Source organism: Protopterus annectens, chromosome 3.part0, assembly GCF_019279795.1.
Source record: "Protopterus annectens isolate FY-2018-M chromosome 3.part0, PAN1.0, whole genome shotgun sequence".
NCBI lineage: Eukaryota > Metazoa > Chordata > Ceratodontiformes > Protopteridae > Protopterus > Protopterus annectens.
In genome coordinates, this window is record NC_056731.1 from 1,903,567,869 (window position 1) to 1,903,592,868 (window position 25,000).

At 38.8% G+C, this 25,000-nt stretch overlaps 1 protein-coding gene across 1 annotated transcript in view; it reads left to right on the forward strand.

Annotated features, from left to right (window-relative positions):
* The window catches only part of LOC122797169 (carbonic anhydrase-like), a 408,969-nt gene that overhangs the window by 86,858 nt on the left and 297,111 nt on the right, over positions 1-25,000 (forward strand). Inside the window, exon 4 of the mRNA XM_044065988.1 lies at positions 4,813-4,908. Coding sequence (XP_043921923.1) covers positions 4,813-4,908 — 96 coding nt within the window. The remainder of the gene's footprint in view (positions 1-4,812; positions 4,909-25,000) is intronic.

Sequence of the window (25,000 nt, forward strand, 5' to 3'; positions counted from 1 at the left end):
ATTCCATTTGTCTAGAGCTGTATAGTACAGTTTTTGGTAGAGTTTGGGGGCAAAAGAGGTACAATTTGCAACTTTTCTCCACCTGTCTGGAAACAAAGCTATAAAGACATTTAATACAGTTAATCTTACTACATAGCAGCAGACTAGTTTAGCATTTATAATGAAACATTCAAGCAGTATTGTAAGCTTAGAGAGTGTTGCCATATATTAACTTGTTTGCCTCCTCGAAATCAGGTTTCACAACAGCCTTTTGATCCATGTGACACTGAATTAAGACACATAGGGAATGAAAGTTTGGTAAACTGGTAGATTAACTGCTGTGAAGCAGAATTGTTTGTGGAATTACAAATGTCAGAGTAAGAGTCTCCTTATAATTGCTAAAACATTCAGCTTAATTTGGAGAGGTGTAATGTATATTTCAGTACAGCATTAAGCATCCATAAGACCAAACACACATGGGTGACATATCATTTTCTGTCTTGCTTTTCATTTGCTGGTGTGGTAACATGTGAACATGTATCTTAGATGCCTGCTTTTGATAATGTATGAAATGCTACAGCTGAAAATGAAGCCATGGCAACGTCACACTGAACTTGTTCATCACAGAACGCTCTGTTACAAAAGGTCATAGACACAAGTACCTTGTTGCCATTTTACATGAAAAGTGTGGTCACCATGCAGCAGGGGTGCTTAATGTGGGATATAGTAATAACTGTTCCTGCTAAACTCCACAGTTGCATCCTTGAGGAGGTGTATGTAGGACATCCTAAAGTTGTTCAAATGGCGGACTTTGCTAAATATTGTACATAAATTGGACAAGAATTGAATATCAAATTGAATGTGAAAATGTATACCTAACATTAGTGAGGCCAGACCTGCTCAGTCCTGTCCCATTTTTCTCATTGGATGTGACCTGATATTTCATGGAACATATGCATTCCAATATTGTGGGATCTTTCAGTGGAGACGTACTTAACTTTCATGGAAGAGCATTTCAGGTGGACAGATTCAAGTGACAGATATGAACATCAAAATCATGGGCTTTTCAGCTACTGTAGTGCACCTCATTAACTTGAAAGTAATAATGAGCCCCATTTTACTGCCAGCAAGTCAGCAGTATTTCTAAAATCTGAATGATATGCTGAGAGCCATAACATGCAGCTGACACTAAGTTAGCCAAGTTATTTTGTGCAGACCATGAAAGATGTCCTGAAGCCTGTTTTAATGACCTTTATTACAACAGAAGCTAGATATGTGTTTATTGAAATACTTCTCAATACATAAAGAGCTTCCAGAGATACTATTGTTGTGGGTTATTTTTTGTTCTTTGATCTGCTGAAACCTACTGTAGCAGCAAAAGTTAGAATAAGAAGGAATCCAAGACTATTTTCTAACAATTAAGATAACAATCTAATGGTCTTCCTACCTTTCAGTAGGACAGATGACTCAGATGCAGTATTACTACATTCAGCAGCATGGTTTAGAGAAACAGGCACATCTTGCAGAACAGACTTCACATCCACGTAAAACAAAGTTTATCTCTGCCCATATTCAGGCTTAACTTGGATCTGTCAATGGAAAACAGAACATTTACCCAAAGGACTACCCCCTGTACTACCAATGGACAGAGGCAGCTCCAAAATGCTTTATTCCATGAATGAGCCCCCTTAAATTATCTATGGTATGATCTCTGTTCTTCAATCCCGCAGTGGTGGTGCTGCGGTAGTGTTGTCGCCTCACAGTACGACGCTGTCCGGTTCGATTCTCAGCTAGAGTGTCTTCTGCATGGAGACATGTGTGAATGGGCGTACCTTCGTTGAAGGTTGTGCATCGGGCTTGGCAAGTCGGTACATAAAAATCAACTGCCAATCATTAGTGGACTGGAGTTTTGCTGTGGTGACCCCTAACCGGGAAAAGCCGAAAGACAAAGTAAATGATCTCTGTTCTTCACATTAGGGGTAATGACTATAAGATAGATAAGGACAATCTCTAACAGAATGAGATAAATTAGAGCAGAAAAAGGGAAATTGGCTAGGCTTAAAATTGTCCACAAGGGCAGCTAGCCAAATGCTTATGTATGACATACCTATGAACTAACAGGTTGAGAAGTGGATACTAGCTGTCATTAGAACTCCTTTACAGCCTAGGTGGACTTAGTTTTCTGCGAACCTGCTACTGGTCTTGATGCATCCATTTCTCCTTTTTCTATGGTTTAATGGACTATCCAGTATTCACTGACCAAACCTTTTTTGCTGTGTTGAATCAGATTACCATAAACAAGTGTTAGTCCTTGAAAATCAGGAGGATCACAACTCTGTAGTATTAATTATCTTCAGAGCTAATAGATTGAAAAGAACCAGGAGTAAGGTGGAATCCAGGGTCAGATATTGCTGTTCTGAAACAATATTCAGATTAAACTAGTAAACATCTGGACCTGTGAGGAATTTCATGGTTGGAGAGAACTTCCTGCAATATGCAGATTATGCCCTTGGGGAGGCTAGGGTTTCTCAGATAGGTTATTTATTTCCCCAAGTATTGCTATAAAAACAAGGAAGGTTATGTTTTGATATGACTGTGAGGTGTTACCTGTTCTGGTCATTGTGATGGTAGGAGTCTGGTAATGAGACAAAATGCGATCCATCCATCCACAACCCCTTTTTCCCATGTTTGCACATGTCATCAGGGCATCACTTCAACAGTGACCATCTATAGACAGTGTTTGCATTCTCAGCTAACTGTGATGGCAAGAAGAAAGTGCAAAGCAGAAGCTACATGCTTCTTTTTTATTAATGTAGTATGCAATGTATGCCTTGCATTCATCTGAGAATGTTCCACAGATTGTATTTGACAGTAATACCAAATTTCCAATTAACAATGTTTTACTATGTTGCACAGTGCTGAAAAATACTGTATCAACTTTCTTTCAACTTAATTTTTATAGCCTAAACAGTTTCTGATGGGAGAAGGTTTAAAGCATAGTCAATGGAACAGAGGGGAAAATAACAAAACCCAAGATACACATTTGAAGAGGGAAGATTGTGGTGATCCAATTAATAGGAAAGCTATTGCCAAGAGAGGTAGAGAAATGGGAGATGGAAATGTGAAAGCAGGAGAACTATTTTTATTGAGAGACAGGTCTGTGGAGCAGTGAATGAAATACACAATTATGAGGTAGCACAAATAGCATTCCAGGAATGGGTTTACAGATGCAAGTCAGTTATTCAGCAGAAGCTGGATGTGACTTTATTAAAATACTGTTTGAACTGTCTTCTTTGTGATACTGATAGTTTAATGCTTGCAGGTGACTTACTTTTTCCTTCAGCAAAGTATAAAGTAGCTTGTCTGTGTAGTAGCTTGGTTGTTAAGCTTTCTAACAGTTGTGGAGTCTAGGTCTGACACCCACTCATTTTCTTTGTGAAAATTGAATGATCTCCCCATGCACATGCGTTTGTATAGGTGCTATGGTTTCCTAACACCTCTCCTGGACAGACTGAACTGTCTTCCTTGTATGTGCATACACACCTACATACTGAGTTTGCCTTTCTGCTGCACTTTGTGGCAGGCATCTGAGGAGCACCTGTCAAACTAATAGTTCAACAAGTACCACTTTATGAAATTAAATTATGTGAATCAATTTCAGAAAGCCCGTGAGAATGCAGTGTAGAGCGAAGTAGTCAAATCACTGATAACATTTTGTAGTAGTTAAAGGGATGAAGGCAAACTCTTACGTCCATTTCTTAAATGCTTTGAGAAACCTCTGTATGTGTGACTAAGCTAAAATTGTTGTCTCACCACTTAAAACTGAACTATGCTGTTTTGCTATCTTTTTCATGTTTTAAATAACATGCTTGTGTTGTAACTCTTTAACAACTGTGTCAATGTGCAAGACAAAGGTTAATGTTACTCTATGCTTAAATGAATTTAAACAAAATAGAACACATTTGAAGCTATAAGAATATTGTCCTATTTAAGCAAAGCTATCTTATTTACTTTGAATTTTTGGCTTAAATAGCTGTTTTCTGTCATACCCAAGCTAATAAGTCAAGTAGTATTTTCTTGGCAATTTTATATACAAGTAAGATGCATGAAATTCATTTGAGAAGCTCAAACCAAGATCATAGAACAAGCAGTCGGTCAAAAAAGGATTCAGTTTGAGAGCAATCCCCAGTTGAGGCCAGACCAAACAAAAGGATATTTTGAACAAATGGATTGTTCTGTACTCAAGCATACAGGTTATGGTTCTTTCCACCTCCATTTGTCAACTGTGCTATTCTGAGGAAGCCACTTAACCAGACAGTATGTTCAGATAGCTTATCCTGTTAACAAAAAGGTGATTAAAAATCAATCAGTGAACATACAGGGAATGTTCAAAAATTTTTTTTAGTTGCAGCAAATTCAATGAAGTCTTTAGGTGGGAGGTTAAATACAAGTATATATGAGGGCCTGTAACAGGTGAGTACTGCACTGTCTAGTGATACGTTCTCATGGTAATTGATGGGATCCTTTCACTGGGCTCCATACCATATTGGTGTCCTAGTTGCCTACATATAAGACAATAATTGACATGAACTTGATTCTCTTAGGACTGGTCATTCTGGTTCTGGGTTGCAGTTTCAAACTCTGTGGGATTTGATCAGTCTCACCATTTTACTATCCTTTTAACTTAACACAGATCTGGTGGAATGGGCCAAAAGGCAGTGACAGATGTTGCTTTATAAATGCATGTCAAAATAACAAAATGTGGAATTTCTGTGTAAATGTCATGTTTATCTGAGGCCTTATCTTTAATGGCTATAATTGTTTTCTTTTTAGCTCCACCTGGTTCACTGGAACACTGAAAAATATTCAAACTTCCAGGAAGCTGCATCAAAGCCTGACGGGCTGGCTGTTATTGGTGTTTTCCTTGAGGTTAGTAAATTGAACTAGTTAATACCAGTTTGTGGTTAGTAAACTGAACTTGCCAATATCCATTTCTTTTAATTGCATACATATATTAAGATTATTTTCTATCATTTTCATATTGTATCAAGTTCATTAATATCAATTTGTTTTTAATTTCATATATTGCTATAATATTCCATCAAGTTTACTCTGTTGTACTAAACAGCAGACAACTGGTTTCTTATAGCTTTTATATTTTTACTGAAGCAAACAGAAATAATTAGCAAAATCCTAAAGTATGGCGCATACCTTTCCAAAACAATACAATCATAAAGATAAATCAAGAAAATATAAAAAATCTCACATTACTCCATTACATTTTTAATAGACTGCACTGAACCTCTTACAAATCCATATAAACTCTTACAAATCCCTAACTCCTATCAAGCTACATCATGTGTTATACATGCTTTTATAAAAAATAATTTTCCTTTCTTTGGGTTTTCACCTCATCTTTAACAATCCCCTCCCCTTGTCATAACATATTTTTGGCCTGTTCTGATTTTCAATAAGTTTTCATTCAATTTATTTACTTATTTATTTACATTTGTTGACCGGGATTGTCTGACTGGATGTAGGTCCATTTTCAGCGGAGGCCCGGGGAGAAAAGCTCCACAGTTAAAATAAACAGACAGTAGGTACATTGGATTACATAGCGATTAACAATATAACATAGCAATTACTTATAACATATTTACAGATGAAGAACATAGTACATCAGTAGACAACTAGAATCTTTATCTGTGAAGTACATAACAGACATTAACAAATGTTACAATAAGAAGTTCCTGCTGTATAATAAGTACTAGGCTTATGAGCATCTGAGCTTGCTATAATCAAGGTAGTTAGTGGAGCGGAAAGAAAGGTAGTGGTTGGATGGGGTGGGTGATTTTAGAGTGGGAGTTGCAAGGGCATAGCCAGCATGTTTTTAGGTGTGCTTTTAGTAAAATTTTGAAGTGGGTGCATGATGGTACAGAGGTAATTGTGGGTGGGAGGGAGTTCCATAATTTGGCTATGGTGCAAGAGAATAGTGCTTCACCAGCAGAGTTATTGGCTTTAGTGATCTGCAAGTGATTTTTGTTGCTGGATGTTAGTGGTCTGGTAGTGCGATAGGGTTGGAGTAGATTCTGGAGGGATGGGACATTTAGTGGATGTTTACTAGTCTGTGGGCGAGTGAGAGTTGATACCATTGAAGGAGGTAAGGGAGTTCAAGCCAGCCCAGTTCAGCAAGTGAGAGACAGTGGTGACTATGGTAAAATGCCCCTGTGGCGAATTTGGCGATTTTGTTGTAGCAGGTCTCTAGCTTGTTTAGATCGTATTGCCTTAGGTTGGTATATATTGGAGAGGCATAAAGTAGGGTGGAGATAAGGTGGGAATTTGCTATTGAAATCTTTGCTGCTTTGGTGAGAAGTTGCTTATTCTGTATAATGCTCCTAGTTTTTTGTGGACTTTTTTTGTGATCATGGATATGTGAATGTCAAATTTTAGTTTATTGTCTATTTCCACTCCTAGCGATTTGGTATGTTCAGTTGGGTATATAGTGGTGTTGTCTTTTGCTGTGATGATAAAATGAGAGTTGTTTTGAGTATGTTTGGTGGGATGGAAGATGAGTAGTTTAGTTTTGTTTGGGTTGAGTATTAATTGAGCATTGGATAACCAAGTTTCAACAGAGGAAACGGCTTCCTGTGTGACTTTTTGCAGTTTGGGCAGGGACTGGACTGAGCAGATGATGGTTGAGTCATCTGCGTATTGTATGAGTGTGCCATGTTTGGTGGCAGAGGCTAGATTATTGGTGAAAACAGAGAAGAGTAGGGGTCCAAGGATGGATCCTTGGGGAACCCCTATGGAGACAGGTAGTTGGGGAGATATGTCATTGTACCATACAACAGATCGTTGGCGGCCAGACAAGGTAACTCTGAAACCAGTTGGTGACTGATTGAGAGAAGGATTATTGAGGACAGAGATAAGTTGTTTGTGTGGGACCATGTCAAATGCTTTAGATAGGTCTAGGAAAGTAACAGAGGAGAGATAGCCATTGTTTTTATTCTGAAGGATAGTGTTAGTAAAGGAGACTAAGGCAGTGGTGGTGCTATGGTTTGGTCGGAAACCATGCTGAGTATTGGAAAGGAGGTTGTTAGTAAGGAGGTAGTCTGAGACCCGAGAGTGTATGCATCTCTCTAGTATTTTGGAGAGTGGAGAGAGAAAAGCTATGGGGTGGTAATTGGTTAGTTCTGTGGAGGGTCCACCTTTGTGGAGGGGAATTATATGTGATACTTTCCACAGTGTGGGAACGTAACTTTCTGACAGAGATCGGTTAATCAAGATGGATACTGGGTAGGCCAGAGCATCAGCTGCGATTTGTAGGTATTCACTTGGGAGGTTGCCTGCTGCTAATTTGGTGGGTTTAAGTTTAGTTAAGCATTTTTTTATGTTGTAGGTAGGTACAGGAGAAAAAGAGAAGGCAGTGGGGAGATTACTAGTTGAAGGTGTGGGTTTGAGGGGAGGGGGGGTTGTGTTGTTTACCTAGTGATAGTATGGTTTGTGTGGTGTGTGTAGAATGAGGTAGCAATATTTTCTGAGGAGTGGGGGATGTTAGGAGGAGGGGTACTGACTTTACCTGGGTGGAAGATGGAGTTTATGGAGGACCAGAATTGTTTGGGGCTGTGTTGGGAGGAGTCTAGGGCAGACTGGTAGTATTGGAATTTGTCCTGTTTTATTAGCTTTTTGACTCTATTGCCTAGTTCTAGGAATTTCTGTCTAGTTGAGGGGGTTTTGGTTTGGGCCAGTGCTCCCAGGCTTTATCCCTGTTTTTCATTTCTGACTTAGTGGTTTTCTGTAGCCATGGGGCGGGTTGTGCTTTGGTTCTGGAATGTCTTATGGGGGCATGGTAGTTAAGGATGCTCAGCAGGGGCGGCCCGTGCTATCGGGCTGCCGGACTGCAGCCCCCTCAACCAAAAAAAAAAGAAAGAAAAAAGAAAAAAAATATTTTTAAAATTTGCGGACTCCGCGCATGCACAGTAGTCCAGACTACTGCGACTCTACTGCGCATGCTCGCGGCAGTCCGGCAATCCAGGTAGGGGAACATAGGAGACGTCTGTGCACTTTTAAAGTGCACAGACTCGCTGGGAAAACGCGTCGGGACCGGACTGCAACAGCAGCAGTCAGCGTCGGGACTGTGGAGTAGGGTTTGGATCGCGGGACTATGGAGTATTGCGCGGGCATTTGGATTAACGTTATGGGGAATGGGCAGCAAGGACAGGTAAGTGTGTTATTTATTTTAGTCTAGAATGGTAGGGAAGTGTGTGAATGAATATTTGAATGGCCTGGTGTGTGTGTTTACTAGGGAAGTGTGTGAATGAATATTTGAATGGCCTGGTGTGTGTGTTTACTGTTTAGTAGGGAAGTGTGTGAATGAATATTTGAATGGCCTGGTGTGTGTGTTTACTGTTTAGTAGGGAAGTGTGTGAATGAATATTTGAATGAATGGCCTGGTGTGTGTGTTTACTGTTTAGTAGGGAAGTGTGTGAATGAATATTTGAATGAATGGCCTGGTGTGTGTGTTTACTGTTTAGTAGGGAAGTGTGTGAATGAATATTTGAATGAATGGCCTGGTGTGTGTGTTTACTGTTTAGTAGGGAAGTGTGTGAATGAATATTTGAATGAATGGCCTGGTGTGTGTGTTTACTGTTTAGTAGGGAAGTGTGTGAATGAATATTTGAATGAATGGCCTGGTGTGTGTGTTTACTGTTTAGTAGGGAAGTGTGTGAATGAATATTTGAATGAATGGCCTGGTGTGTGTGTGTGTACTGTTTAGTAGGGAAGTGTGTGAATGAATATTTGAATGAATGGCCTGGTGTGTGTTATTGTACTGTTTAGTAGGGAAGTGTGTGAATGAATATTTGAATGAATGGCCTGGTGTGTGTGTGTGTGTACTGTTTAGTAGGGAAGTGTGTGAATGAATATTTGAATGAATGGCCTGGTGTGTGTGTGTGTGTACTGTTTAGTAGGGAAGTGTGTGAATGAATATTTGAATGAATGGCCTGGTGTGTGTGTTTACTGTTTAGTAGGGAAGTGTGTGAATGAATATTTGAATGAATGGCCTGGTGTGTGTGTTTACTGTTTAGTAGGGAAGTGTGTGAATGAATATTTGAATGAATGGCCTGGTGTGTGTGTTTACTGTTTAGTAGGGAAGTGTGTGAATGAATATTTGAATGAATGGCCTGGTGTGTGTGTTTACTGTTTAGTAGGGAAGTGTGTGAATGAATATTTGAATGAATGGCCTGGTGTGTGTGTTTACTGTTTAGTAGGGAAGTGTGTGAATGAATATTTGAATGAATGGCCTGGTGTGTGTGTTTACTGTTTAGTAGGGAAGTGTGTGAATGAATATTTGAATGAATGGCCTGGTGTGTGTGTTTACTGTTTAGTAGGGAAGTGTGTGAATGAATATTTGAATGAATGGCCTGGTGTGTGTGTTTGTGTGTGTGTGTGTGTGTGTGTGTGTGTGTGTGAGAAAATGCCCCAGGTGCTCATGGTGGTGTGGTAGGGAATACCTCAGGCTTGAACCCTGTACCCTGTATGCAGGTGTTAAAGACTTGAGTTCCCTACCCACCACCATTTGTAAAAAAATTGCAGATTTTTGCCTCATATTTGATCTGATCTGTACCTCATAATATCTGTGGTTTGTAAACGTTTTAATGCTTGATATTTTATGGTGTAGTAGTAGCATTGTTGCCTCACTGCTGCAGGTTCTCAGGTTTGATTCTTGGCTGGGGTTCCTTCTTTGTGGGGTCTGTATCTTCTCCCTGTGTTTGTGTGGGTTTGCTTTTGTGTCCTCCCATGTTACAAAGACATGTCTGCATTATTTCTTCCTGGGCCTCTGCTGAAAATTGTTTTTTTTGTTCCAAGTCAGACTGTCCTGATTAACAAATGTTAAATAAAATTGACAGGCATTTGAAGTTCAGACTTCAGGTTTCTGAATGTTTAATTCCTTGCATAATTGATGGTGCAATGGTAGTATTGTTGCCTCACAGCTATAGATTTTCTGGTTTGATTCTTGGTTGGGGTGGCTTCTGTGTGGAGTCTGCATCTCCTCCCTGTGTTTGTGTGGATTTGCTCTGGTGCCCTGCCATTTTACAAAGACGTGTCTGCAGTACTAATCCCTCGTCTCTGCTGAAAATTGGTTTTGTTCTGTCCGCAGTAAAATTGACCGGCATTTGAATTTCAAACTTCATGTTCTTCAGAATACATAGTAGCACAACCTTTTTTTCTAGCAATTTTCTAAGTTTATAAGATGAATATTTTAAATTTGTCCCTATTTTTGGGACTGTATTTCCCCATTATTGGCTTCGTCCAGGTTTTTGTGCTAAGGTTGACAGCTATGGCAAGAACTGAATTCACTGAATATGTTTGAGGGCTGTATTCCCTCATTACTGGGTTTGTCCAGGTGTTTTGTACTAAGAGGTTGACAGCTATGGTGAGAACTGAATTCACTAAATGATAGCCATTTAAGTTTCAGTCTTCCTCTCTTTTACAAAGCAGCTGATGTGGCGTAGTGGTATGTTACTCTGACTGTTTTTTGCTCAGGGACCTTGGCAGTAAAATATATGGTGGCAACATGCAACTTTCCAAGATTATACAAGCAATGTTTAATGTGTCCCTGGTTTTTGGGCTTTTGACCCCCCCCCCCCCATGCAGTTGAGTATTGAGTAGATTTTACAAGGAGCTGAGAGCTGCAGGGGAATAGAAGTTTACTGCTATGCCTAGTTAATACTATAGCACAACAGGTTGTGTACCTGCTTTTGATGCAGAAGGCTGTGGGTTCTACTCCCACAAGGGGTGGATGCTGCCATACTCAGAATGTTCTCCTTGGTGAAGATACTAACTATGAGTTCGTTATCAGTTTGCCATCCATTTCCTCTTGCAATATTATTACTAGCTTATCATTTTTAATGTAATATAGGCAATTTATTCCTGAGGGGCAACAGACACTTTATTTTTCGATGAAACCATGAAATATAAAGGTGATTGCTAGCATCAACCGCTTCATTAGTTACATATTTCTTTAATGTGGAATTATTTAGATGACTTACTTCAGAGATTGTGCATATTTACTGATAATGGACTGTAGAATTGTGCATATTTACTGATAAAGGTGGACTGTAGAATTGTGCATATTTACTGATAATGGTGGACTGTAGAATTGTGCATATTTACTAATAATGGTGGACTGTGGAATTGTGCATATTTACTAATAATGGTGGACTGTAGAATTGTGTATATTTACTAATAATGGTGGACTGTGGAAGTCTGAGTAGACTTTTTTATGATAAATGTTCTCAACTGGGCAGTTTTGCCATTATGGGTGCATATGGTTTGTTTCATTGCTTACTGGAAAAATGTTCAAAACAAATTTAAAACACCCTCTAACAAGTGTACTGTATTGTACAAGGAATATAATTTTAGTACAATGAGGAAGGTGTATCAAAGAGCACATGTATGTTTCATATGCAAGGGGCCTATGATTCGAAAACATCCCAAAATTAATCTTTATCTGCCACTGGCAAAATGTATTTTCTTTGAATGTGGGTTTCAATGCTGTTTCAATGAATGTGAGTTTCAAGGGCAGAGAAGTTTTAATGCTAAGTTTTCATTGTGAGACTGCATTGCTTTGTTTAACAGATGACTTAGTGTTTGTGCTGTAAAATACAAAATAAAACTTTCAAATGAAGTCCAACTCATCATAGAAGTAAAGCAGTATGCACATTAGTGTTTATGGTAAATGGAGTGAAATAGCCAAGTATAATGGTTCATTGGAATGGATGCAAAGGCTCCATTCAACCATTATTTTGTCAGGGGGGGAAGGGCAGCAAACTCAGACAGGCCCAGCTAAACTATACCTCCCAACTGTCCAGATTTTCAAAGAATGAATAGATTTTTGCTTCTTATTTTTAGTTTGTTCATAAAATTTGTAGTTTTAATTCCTAAATGATTTGCCAGAAGTCACTAAATAAAGTTTCAGACTTCATAACCTTCAGAAAAATGCATGTTAAAGTAAGAGCTGTTCTATCAACTGTCTCAATTTATACAAGAGCAATTTTTATTACTGTTTATATGTGCCCCCAATATATTTGGCCTTGTTCAGATTTACTTCATTAACAGGTTGAGAGGTACGTGCAAATAAATTGCTTTATAGAATTAGGCATAGCCAACCTCTCAACTGTCCCCAATTTTTGGCTCAAAATGTTGCTCTTCCCCCTAATAATCCCTCAGCAAAATAGCAATTTTGGAAGAAAACATGGAGGGTTTACAATTAAGAAATAACTGTAATAATCAAAGTTATCGATTACTTGAAATGCATGTAGATTCTTTCATTTTGTCAGCTGCTCAAGGTAGCAGTACTAATATTAAAATGTCCCTTCTTTGACAGGTAGCAGCTGTATTGTGTGTCTATTTTATATTTTTGCATCACATTTTTGGTCCATTTTTCATAAAATTGTGCTTTTTGACAAATTAGTGACAAATCACTAAAGACTGAAGTTAGAAAATGACAGACATTTGAGTTTCAGATTTTATACCCTTCAGAAAATTCATACTAATGCAAGACCTATTCTATTATCTTTCTAAGTTTATTAGAGCAATATTTAAAAATTGTCCTTATTGTTGGGCCTTTGTCCCACTTCTGTGTATGGCTTTGTCCAGATTTCTTGCTCTTGAGGTTGAGAGGTATGACAAATGAAATGTGTCAGGGCCATCACAGTCAGCCAGAGAGATTTCAAATTGTGACATGCTTGTTGCACCCCACTCCCCATGTAGTGACTCTGGATGTGTCCAAGCAAGGCAAGGAGTAGTTGTATCTACCTTGGATGGGGAGGACACACTGCATAAGTACTACAGTGGCTTTTCATCTGTCCTTGATTTTGCAGAATGGTCTGGTTTCTGTCATATTTTTGTACTGTTGATTTATGCTTATTACTCAGTGCCTGTTGCTCTGTGTTTAAGTAGCAATGCTTTAATGACCATAAGGTAAGCTTGTCTGACATTGTAAGATGCAAGTAAGCTTTAATAAGCATAATGTTAAAGAATTGCCAACATTGAAAGCCTTTCTGTTGTTGCCATGCAGAGAATACTTGACTAGATAATGTATAAGCCTTGGATATTAAAGGACAGGATTCCATTATTTAAAAAGCTCATTACACTTGTTGGAGACTTCCAGTCATCTCTACAGACTTTACCCGTAAACTAAACAGAATGCCAATCATGTGTGGTCCATAACCTGTACAGTAATCTTTTAAGCAATGTATCTTGAGCTTGTTTCTTGCTTGCTGTTCATTTTTTACTTTTATCATGTTTTCCCCATGAAACAAGTTGTCAGGCAGCAGGTCTTTTTGGATAAGAAACATTTTTACAAGTGGGGGCATCACATAGATTTCTACTTTCAGCATGTTACTTGACTGGCATTCCAGTAATGTATTTAAAAAGTAATTTATTTTTTCATGCCTCACAACCTTTTGTTTCCATCTAGATATTAAGTAAGCTGTCATGCAGCCAATGCATTGAAATATTTTTATTCTTCTACACTTATTTTTGTCTTGATTGGACTTTCATAATGATGGTTTGCCACCCAGGGCAGCGTATTTAATTAAAGTTAGTTTTTTGTGGTTTTGTGCATAGCTCCTCCCCTTTATGGTTGACCACACCCCTTCCCCTTGACCCCACCCATTCAGCTGTCTCCTGCAGCCCCCCTGTGATTTGAAGTCACCAGCCGCCACTGATGCTCAGGAAGGTAGTATTAAAAAATTAAAATGCGTCATCAAGACTGAGGTACTTTAGAGGATGCCAGTTACATTCTTTGAGGGATGAGATGAATGTGAGTGGGTTAAAGTTTAGTTTTTTTACGTATATGACGGTAGATGACAGGTTTAGCTTGGTATAGGTATTTTTTGAGTAGGAATGTTGGGGTGTTATCACTGAGGCTATCTGATAAGCAGCCTGTTATATATGACTGGGGGCTCTTACTGACTAATATCCAGTCCAGAGTAGCTGGAGTTTTTATTTATCCTGGTTGGTGACTGGACTAGTTGGGTGTAGCCATGAAGGCTTACATGATGGGTTGGATGGTTGCCAGAACAGGATTGCCAGTCAATATTGAAATCACCTAAAATTATAGTTTCTTGGGGGAGATTGTGTGTAGACCAGCTGAGGGGGTTTTCTAGTGGAGGGATGTTTTGGTCAGGTGGGAAGTAGCATCCAATTATGTTGATGGTTTTGTTTTGGTTTATTTTGAGGTTGGTATATATTATTTCTTCATTGCCTATTTGTGGAGCTGATGATTTTAAGATCTGGATGTTTCGATGCTGTTTAAATATTATAGCTACACCACCCCCTTTCTTGTTTAGCCGGTCTACTCTTAGTATGCCGTAACCTGTAGGGAGTATTTGCTCACTGGTAATGTGAGGTTTTAGCCAGGTTTCTGTCAGGATGACTATATCTGGGGAGTACAAGTCTATGGTGGCATGGAGTTCATGGACTTTGTTGGATATACTTTTAATATGTAGGCTTAGTAGAAGGAAGTCATTTGGCTTTCTATTGGCTGTAATATGAGAGAAATTGTAGTTTCTAGTCTGGTTTATAGTCACTACAATTTTTTGGGTCCTTATTTCCCTTTTCCTCTGTGCCTTCTTTTCCTTTCTACATCTGCTCTGTCAGCATACACTTATTTGTGAACAGAAAGGCGCTACTTTTATTGCTCTTTCCATCCCATTCCCCCCACATCTCTTTAATTGTTCACATCAAGCATTCAGTTATCAGTAGGAATAAATCTTGTGATAATGAGCACCACTGTTGTATTCCATTCCCATTTCAATTTTATCCTATAGCACCCGATTTATGAATAGTTTCATCAATGGAGTCCATCTTCCATTCCCCACTACTTGATCTATTACCGTTTCGTAATTTCCTAGGATACATAATCAAATGCTTTCTGTATATCCATCAGGACTATTCCTTGCCTTTCCCCTATCATCCCTTTCAGCCCATCCTATGAAGTTTATTGATCTTTTGAGAACCTTTACTTCACAAACCCCCATTCTCAGTCATTTATTAACTTCAGTTCTGCACTCCATTTATTTTATTCAACAAAACTGCATACATAGTTTGACTGTGCAGCAAAATTTACAATATACCATCATCGGCTGAATATATATATATATATATATATATATATATATATCTCCAGATGGGAGTATACATATAATGAAAGAGAGACATGCGTGAAAGTAAAAGAAATGTACAAGTGCAGTATGTCTGACAACCATAACAACCTCTCCTCTTTACTTCCCACTACTGAATTATTTTGCATTAGTCACTTTTATATCTGTTCTTTTTGGCTAGTGTTCATATCAAACATCTATTGACATAGAAGTCCATAAGCCTCTTCTCCAATTGTTTCCATCTGTCTGTCACCTCTCCCTCTCATTACACTTTCCACTACTGCTAGGCCTCAATCCTTGGTGGAAACAGTCTTCCTCATCACTATTCCACTCCTTCAAGTCCTCACATTAATATATGTTTTCTCTTTTTTCTTTCTTCTTGGGGAGAAGCTTTCCCTTTCCTCCCTTGCACAAACATCTATCGTCCATTACCTGTCACTTTGTATAATTTATTACATTAAATCTCATTTCTGTTGTGTCAGGCTTTTCTCCCTCTGTTTTTTGGTTTCTCAGTCTATGTTCTTATCTGTCAACACTGCTGTCTCTCTGGGACCCTTATTGCTGGTTTTCTGGCCTCCTTTTTTTAGTCCCTTTCCTGTCATCCTGACTTGCACTGAATGTTTGCTTCCATTTTCCATTGTGTTGGGAGCTGGACCTCAGCTTGCATTTGCTGGTCTGTTATTCCCCTCAGCAGACCACCTGTCCCTCCCACCCCATGTAGTACATCTCCTGCTCCCTTTTTCTCTCTTTCTTTTGCTATAGATATAGCTGTGTAAATATATAAAATCTATTCTGTTCTGGCCAAAAAAATTGCTTTTCTATTTCTGGGCTTTCCACTGCTACCATTCTGTTGTCAATTTCTAAAAGATAACTGAAAAAAAAATCAATATTTAGATCAGTATCCTTGGCATCAATCAACTGGGGCACAAGTGCGACATGCACATCTGTGTCTTTATGAGAAATCCACCAGAAATATCTGCTCTGAATTCTTTCAGTGCAATAGAACACTAGCTGGGAAAAAATGTTACCATATAGCAGATTTGTTCAAAAAAATGAGGTATAGGATTTTTTTTTAAGTAGACCAGTGCATAACAATGACTACTGGTCTGTTAGACATGCCAGGCTACTGTTTCCTGGCAGCATTCTCTCTGTCAGTCTGTCTCTCTTCTTCCCACTCTTATTGGAAACCTGACGGTCATAAGGTAGACTGGTATGACTAACAGTGTTGTCAGTAATATTGCTATACTACAGTTCTAGTACATCATTTGACATTCTGCCCCTAGTTTTCTCCTTGTTCACTTTCAGCACCTGAATCATCCCTGACTTGTGTGGTGCCGGTAGCCTGGTTTGCCTGTACTTGCAGTGATGAGGATGCAGTACCACCTCGTTGCTGCTTGGTACAGTTCAAAATACCCTTCTAGCTGTGGTAGGAATATTTATGATATATATTAGACTACAGTTTCATACATAAAAAGCAGTAATATAAATGCATATATCTAAGGATTATGCCCTCTTCTGAAGAGGTACAGCATGCTTCATGACTGGATGTCCCAGTATGAATACATATGCACACAAGTATAGCTGAGGCAGTGAATTAAGCCACATTTTCTAATATCTGGATTTCACAAAAAGTCAGACTAGGTTACATGGGTGTAGCAAAGAACAGTTGGACCAAAGTGTAATGATATCCTTTTTTCTTAGCTGTAGAAATCATAATGATACCCTTTTTTCTTAGATGTAGAAATCATAGTTATCTTTGCCATCACTGTGTATTCCCTTTCTCTCTTCTGCTTATTTTCTATGAGGCCTTCATATACAAGGTACAGTCGTGGTAAAACTGCCATATTACTTAAACTGAATTGTTCAGTGGTGTACGTGATTGGCTGGTATCATGTCTACTTTTCCTGTTTCAAGGTACTTAATGTCATTATGATAGGTGTATTCCTCAGTGTTTGCCTATTGCCATTCTTTCATGGTGTGAGTACCACCACTTTCCTTCCAACATTATATTTTGGGCATTTCTTATGGATTTCTTATGGAATGGGTGAATACAGTTATTTAATTAAGATACAGAGAAGTATTCTCCTCTCCTCTCTTCTCCTCTCCTCTCTCCTCTCCTCTCCTCTCATTTCCTCCCCATCTCGTAGATGCTGTCATTATCAAGCCAAGCTTACTGCATCTTGTAGAAAGACTGATCCCTGATAGTGCAATGCCCTTTTCAGTCTTTCTTCAGCTCAGTAAATGTCACTATACAAATTAATGAGCAACTTCAGTAAGACCAAATGCCAGCTCACATTAGTGTGATTTTAAAAATGTGTAGAGAGATGGAGTGAATGTCTGCAATTAGGCATAGAGGGTTAAGACGTTTTATTCTGTAATCCTAGATTGACTCTCTCATTTTCCACTTTCAGTCTGACTGTTATCAAGTCACTTAAAAAGTGCTTGTTGGCTGCTGCTGAAATAGGCTTTTGTATGCAGTGGGCTTACCTACTAAGAAAAAAGTGAGGAAGTTAATAAATGGGTATTTTTATGGAAATATATAATCTGGTGGGCACCTAATGTGTTTATGAATCTCTTATGTAATTTGGTGTTGATAACAAGGAACATTGAATGCACATATCGGGACAGACAGAAGAGGATATGAGGACTGACTTAGCCCAGTGGGGTGTGGAAACAAGAATAAAGGAGTGGGCATACAAAACTTCTGTCTGGCAAATGTTTTTGAAGGCTAACACATGGTTTAGTAAGTGGCACTCATCACATACAAGAGTGGCCAACCTCAAACTCTGGTCAACATTATCCTAGTAAGGAAAGGGCATTTGGTCATCCTTGTGAAAAGTCAGTCTTCAGTGTAAACCACAGGTTACCACAATGAACTGCAAGCAACAGAAAGAGAAGGCTCTAGGGTCAACAGACACTAGGATGAATACCTGGAAGCTGACTGGAGACAGCACAAAAGTTCAAGGAAATACTCTGGGCTCTAGCACCTTGGAAAGAAGAGGAACTAAGTGGAGCTGAAGAATGGCAGCACATCCAAATGGCATGTGAGAGGACTGTCAAACAGATATGCAGCTGAGGCAGGTACGGAAATAAGGTACATAAGGAAAGGTAATTTTCCTAATGAAAATCTTTTATTTCTGTATTATGTAACATCTATTTCAATTGTGCAATACAGGTTTGTACTATACAAAATATGTATTTAACATTTAACTGAAATGTGTATTATGGATTTGTACTGTTTCTGTTCTATGTATTTGTATTTCTCTGGAGCTTTTCTCCCCAGGACTCCATTGAAAATGGGCTCCTTGTAGCCAAATGGACTATTCTGGAAAACAAACTGCAAATAAATAAATAAATAGTGGTGGAAAGCAATAATCCAAGGAGTCATCAAAAGAAAGGAGTGCAGGAAAAGTGAGAGATAGAAATGATGGACCAGGCTTAGAAGGAATATTGGTTGGCTAACAAAGATGCTAAGAAAGTAGTTGCAATAGCAAACAGCAATGCATCAGAGGCACTGTACCAGCTTCTGGAAAGTGACTTTTGCAGATGGCACACAAACTTTATCCGGTTACAAGGCAAAGACAGAAAGATAAAGAAGATGATCATTAGACACCTTTCGTAAGTGATGTCAGCAGCAACCTGCTCACCAGTCCACAGGACAGCAAAGACAGATGGGAGGTGTACTTCCAGCAGCTTCTAAATGAAGAAAATCCCACAGAAATTGTACTTTCCAACATGCAGCCTATGAAGAAAGAAGAGCAGCCCACCCCTGAAGTGCAGCACTAAGGAAGTCAGGAAAGCAGCAGGCTCAGATGAGATAATGTCTGATATGAACAAGCTGTTGGATGAATTAGGAGAGAAATTGCTCCAGGGGATACTTATAGCAGTATGGAGAGAATGATGTAGCTCAGGTGACTGGAGAATAAGCATTCTAGTGCCATTGTACAAGAACAATGGGGAGAGGAGTACAGAGGTATCAGACTCCTGTCACATTGCATGACATTTCTGAAGAGGGTGATAAATACAGAGTAGTAGAAAGTAAGATGGGAGATGAATAGTTTGGATTTCATCAGGATGCAGCACAACTGTTGCAATATTTGCAGTGAGAAAGGAAGTTGATGCTATAGACAAGGAAAGAGCCAACTGTGCATTCCAAGCCTTGGAGAAAGCATATGACAAGGTCTCAAGGAAGTTGATGTAGGAAGTCCTCTTGATGGTTTGAAGTCCCAGAAACATTGATAGAGTTAGCGCAGGCTATGTCCAAGGACCCAGTGATATGAGTATGAACAGTGTTCAAGACCCAAAAGGGGTCATCAGTGAGAGTGGGTGTCATACAGGTGATGAACTACATTAGCAAACTTGTAGACTTTGAAAAAAAGAACTTCATGAACTGAGAGGGGAATGGAATATGAAACTGGAGGTATACCGGTTTAAATGGAGTACAAATAAGACAATTTTAATGGCAGCAAATGAGGGAAATCTAAAGAACCTTAGAACTGAGATACAAGGAAAAATATTGGAACAGGTTAACATTTTCAAATATCTGGAAGGGGAGGTTGAGGAGAAGGGAAGTCTGAATGAGGTCAGGTGTAGATTGAGGGGCTTCAGCAAACTGACATCATATGTCAGGGATAGCGTGTGACAGAAGAATGGCAAAGAAGCTAAACGAGTTAGTGTGCAAAACAGTGGTGAGACAAGTACTGCTGTATGGTACAAAAACCTTGGCAGTGAAGGCAGAGCAGCTGAGGAAGCTAGAGGTGATTGAATGGAAGAGCCTGAGATGGGTTGTAGGATGCTCACTGTGGGATAGATGAAGTAAAGACATCAGAAGCTAAGTAATTCCGATTACAGAGAAGGTAAGAGAACAGATTATGGTGGTTTGGGCCTGTGTAGGAAAGCAAAGACCATCTGATGATGAAAGATTGAGACAGGCAGGAAGAAAGTAAGAGGGAAAAAGGGTATCCAGCAAAGACAGAGATAGATGGACTGTGAGAGAAGACCTACAACAATCTGATATGGCTGTTGAAGGTAGCAGAGTGGCACTGAATCAAGACGGAGCAATAAGTTGATGGAGCATCCCAACCCCATGTAGAAAATGGGGAGGGGGGGGTCACAGTGGTGGTACAGTTCCTGCTGTCACCTAGTCACACAAAATGTACAAAAACAAAATAAATGTAAAATTTTGGGTCAAGCCCATCTAACACCCCCAAAGAAGGGGTGCATTCTCACACTTGCATTACTTGCATATTGTCATTCCAAAGTCAAACAACCTATGAGAAAGTCCCCCCCCCCCCATTCTCTGAGGTTGTGGGGGCTCAGATTGGTGGTAATTAAAGGGGAATATAGGGATAGCCCTGCAAAATTTTGCTGGAAACGTATGTGCTGCCTTTGTATGAATTGGCAAAATGCAAGTACAGTGTTGGTTTGATCAAATGTGTTTTGCCAATATAGAATCTGATAACCTTTACACTAAGGTGCAGTTGCCTTTCAGCAACTCAAATGGCCACTCACCCTGTTCTCCTAAGACGTTCTGTACGTACTTGGGTAGTAGTCTTGAACAGAGGCCTTTTATCACTTTGTTTTGTATCGCCATCCATGATCCACAGAGAGCACAAAGCCTTGAAAACATATCTTTTGTGTCAACACTGTGAAGTTTAGCTGTACTAATGTGTAGCTCTGTGATGTATATTACTAATGACAGCTCTTTTTATTATATGTAAACACTGCTTTTGACAGGGCTCCCATCTCATTAGGCTAGCTTCCTGGAAGGTGGTGTTACCTCACATCAAAGGTAAAATAAGCAAAATATTGTGACAATAAACTAACATGCACACATTGCATGTGAGTATTATCTGCATACACATCTCTCTATCTTTCTGTATTTAGTGTGTGTGTGTGTGTGTGTGTGTGTGTGTGTGTGTGTGTGTGTGTGTGTGTGTGTGTGTGTGTGTGTGTGTGTGTGTGTGTGTGTAATACATCTATAAACTGTTTTTTATCTTTAGTTTGTGGGAGCCTGATCTCTGAATTGTTGAGCACAATTCATCAAGCTTGCTTGTTTGATGTGAAGTGTGGACTTGCCTCCTCTCCCACCCTCCACAAAACCCATTGTAAAAGCCTATCTTGGAGATGGGGTGGGCTGTAGTTCAGTCATGTAGTTTCAATGAACTGCAATTCGATGAGCTACATTTTGACAAAAGGACATAAACTCCATACAAAATGTATCTTATTCAGTAATACACAAGTATATAAGAAAACAAAATGAAAATTTATGTCTACATACATTCCATTGATCAATTTACATTAACAAAATGTTTAGTTGAAAACAAAATTGAAAAAAAAAACTGTTTTTGGAAGGTGGGCCAACTTGCACTCCCATATCCTTCTGTATCTTAAATATACTGACTCTAATAGCACTACAACAGGAAAAAGGAAAAGTTCCTCTGTTAGCTGATACGTGTGCCATAATTCCAGCTACTGCATGACAAAATAACAATCGATCAACCAAGTTCAACAATTCTCATTTTGACAAACAGTTCAACAAAAGCATTTGTGTGTGTGTGTGTGTGTGTGTGTGTGTGTGTGTGTGTGTGTGTGTGTGTGTGTAAATGTATGTGTATACATTTGTATGTATGTTGTGATAATACGAGGTACTACCAGCCATGCCAGGAGAAACACAGGAGTGGATTTGTAACATATGCCAGCAGAGCTACCTGGAATTTTGTAAATAATTATGTCATTTGTATATCAAACTGATTTGTACAGTTGCTTGTGCTGAAAATGTATTTGTGAGTTTTCTTGTGTTAAAATGTATTAGTGCACCCTTCTGGAAGGAAAAAAATGTACATGTATTATTATAACTGAATTAAATGTATACATTATAACAGCATGTACTGGAAGTGAAGAGGTTAACAAATGCGCCTCATCCTGATAAACTGGGACTTGGGGATATTTCTGGTAATATGGGGAGGATGAAAGCTGGATGTGTGGAGCATGTGTGTTTTTATATATATTTATATATTTATTTATATTTATAAGCCACCCTATGCTTCTAACTGATATTATGGGATATATTGGGACCATTCCTTGTAATCAGGATCAATAATAACATAATACCCATTTCCTGCTATCAGTGGATCGTTGGGTTTTTTGAGGCTTTGTGTTTGCTCTGTTATATTAAAGATCATTATTCTATTCGTTGGCACACTATTAGGAGGACTAGGATTAGTTTTGATGTTCTTTTATTGCTATTAGGATGGTTATATATGTTTTTTATCAAGGGTGCCCTCTTGTGGCTTTTGTATTATTATATATTGATCTATCATCAACCCAATCTACAAATAAGATTTTATATGGTGGATTTGGGACTGCCCGAATAAGGACTAATACATTTTGTCAGGTTTAACTGTTACTATTGGTAGTTCTAGTTTATTTTTTGATGTTTTTTGTAGTAGAAGCTGAATGGTGAATGAATGCAAGGGCCATTATTGTCCATGCTAACTATATGTTCCATTGGATGGACAGAATGGGTAATTATTAAAATACACATCACATTGATGTTTGTGTGGACGTGGCATTGCATTGAGAACAATTGTTTTTGTGATTAACAGCATCTTTTACTGTATTGTTGGAATACATTTTGGGGAATCAATAGTTAGATTTCCTCAATATAGGACCACTGGTACTCATCTGGCCGGTTGTATTATTACTTATTTTTTGGACATAGCATTGTCAATCCTTATTGGAAAACCTTTTGATTGGGATATTTGTACAAGCGCTATTATCGTCCACAACCAATGCAAATTATACATTACTACTGATTTTTGATTTTTGGAAAAATTACTTGTTTTTGTGGTTATTAGTTTGATCAATAATAATTTTTCCCACAATAGGTGGCACCCTACACAATTGGCTATTCCTATTACGAATAGTGTGCCATTTGAATATGGATCTAACTAGGATTTTAGCAGGCCTATCCTCTGATAGGGAGGATTTGGGTAAATTTGGACTGGGCAATGACATTAATGTTGAGAACAACACTATGACTTTTAGCCCAGAGAATAATTGTGAAGCCTTGTTTCAGCAACTGAATAAGAACATGAGATCCTTAAGATCTAACATCTGGCATTGCAAACTTTTTAAAGCCTATATGGCCAAGGGCATATCCCCAAGGGGTTTAAGAGTTAAGATACAGCCTCTGGTTAATGACATAGATGCTGAATTAGCAAAGGAATGGTCAAGCATACAACAGCAAACCTCCATGGGATTTGTAAAAGCATTAGCCAGATATCGTGAATGGGTCATAGATAGGGAGATTGTTACTATTGCTAAATTATGTGAGGAGACCAAAGTCTATGAGGGCCAGCCCTTCTATACTGCATGTCTGAACAAACTAAGCACAGACCTTTTGGGCCTTGAACAACAGTTATGGGATATAAATATCTGTAAATTTCAATGTGATCAATCAGATTATGATAAAGGGAATCCTTTTAGCTATAACAAACATGTGAGGTTTGAGGGGGGTACCAGTAAGACTAGTCAAACCGCCAAACGTAAACACCCCAGATCTATATTTAAAAAAACAAGGGATGTACATGGATTCATCCGGGGCAGACTCCTCATCAAACCTGGACATGCAGCAGACTTCAGACTCATCTGCCCCTAAAAGAAATAACACTGTAGCCCCTTTAGGCCTTACAAAAGAGCAGTGTGGAAGCACAACAAAAATAAACAGTTTGGAGAGGTTATTGGAGCTCCTTACGAAAAAATGACTGAATGTAATAACACCAATGTGTTAAATATTTCAAATGTTGTTTTGACTGATACACAACCATCTTTACTTAATAAAGGTATCAGTTTTATCCCCATTTTTTTTTATTCAGAGGATGTGTTAGCACAGGATGTTATGGCATTCTGCAGATTATTGAATCTTAAGTTGCATTTTCATGACAATGTCTCCAATTTGGACTCTGATAGATTATTTACATATCATAAATCTAGTTTTGTACCACCGATGCATCATATTGTTCATCTCTTTCAATCCTGTGTGTTCAAAGATCTACATTTCAGATTCAGGGGAACTAACATTAAGGCAAACAATCTCTCAAAGACTGATATGGAAAGCCTACGGGAGTTGATCGACAATGAGGGATTGGTGATCCTCTCTTCCGACAAGGGAGGGGCTGTGGTAGTTATGAATTGGCAGCAATATGATGCCGAAGCAGAAAATCAGCTGACAGATGGTAGATATTACACAAAAATGCCTTTGGACACTACATTTATGTTCAAAAAACAAATAGATGAGATTTTAGGGTCAGCATTGCAGGAGGTCATCATCATCACCGACAAAACTAAACACCATCTTACAGTTCCGGACTCCAGCAGCCAATACATATACTTTCTTCGAAAAATCCACTATGAAACCCTAAATCCACCTGGCAGACCCATTGTTTCTGGGAATGGCTCACTCACGGAGCCTTTATCCCAGTTCCTTACGATGCACCTTCAGCCTTTGTTGAAATGGGTCAGATCTAAGATTCAGGATACTACAAAATTTTTGGACATTGTTTCTGGGATGCAACTTGAGAAATGTTGGTTCCTTTGCACGTTGGATGTATGTGCACTCTATACAAACATTCCACATTGGGCAGGCCTTGATGCAATAGAATATTGGTTATACAAAATCCAATCTGTACGAACCTGGTTTTAACACCTTCCTAATTTGTTTAACCGAATATGTGCTAACTAAAAATGTCTTTTTCTATCAAAATCAATGCTATTGGCAGGTGCAGGGAACAGCTATGGGGGCATCTTTTGCCCCCATTTATGCAGACTTTTTCATGGCATATGTTGAG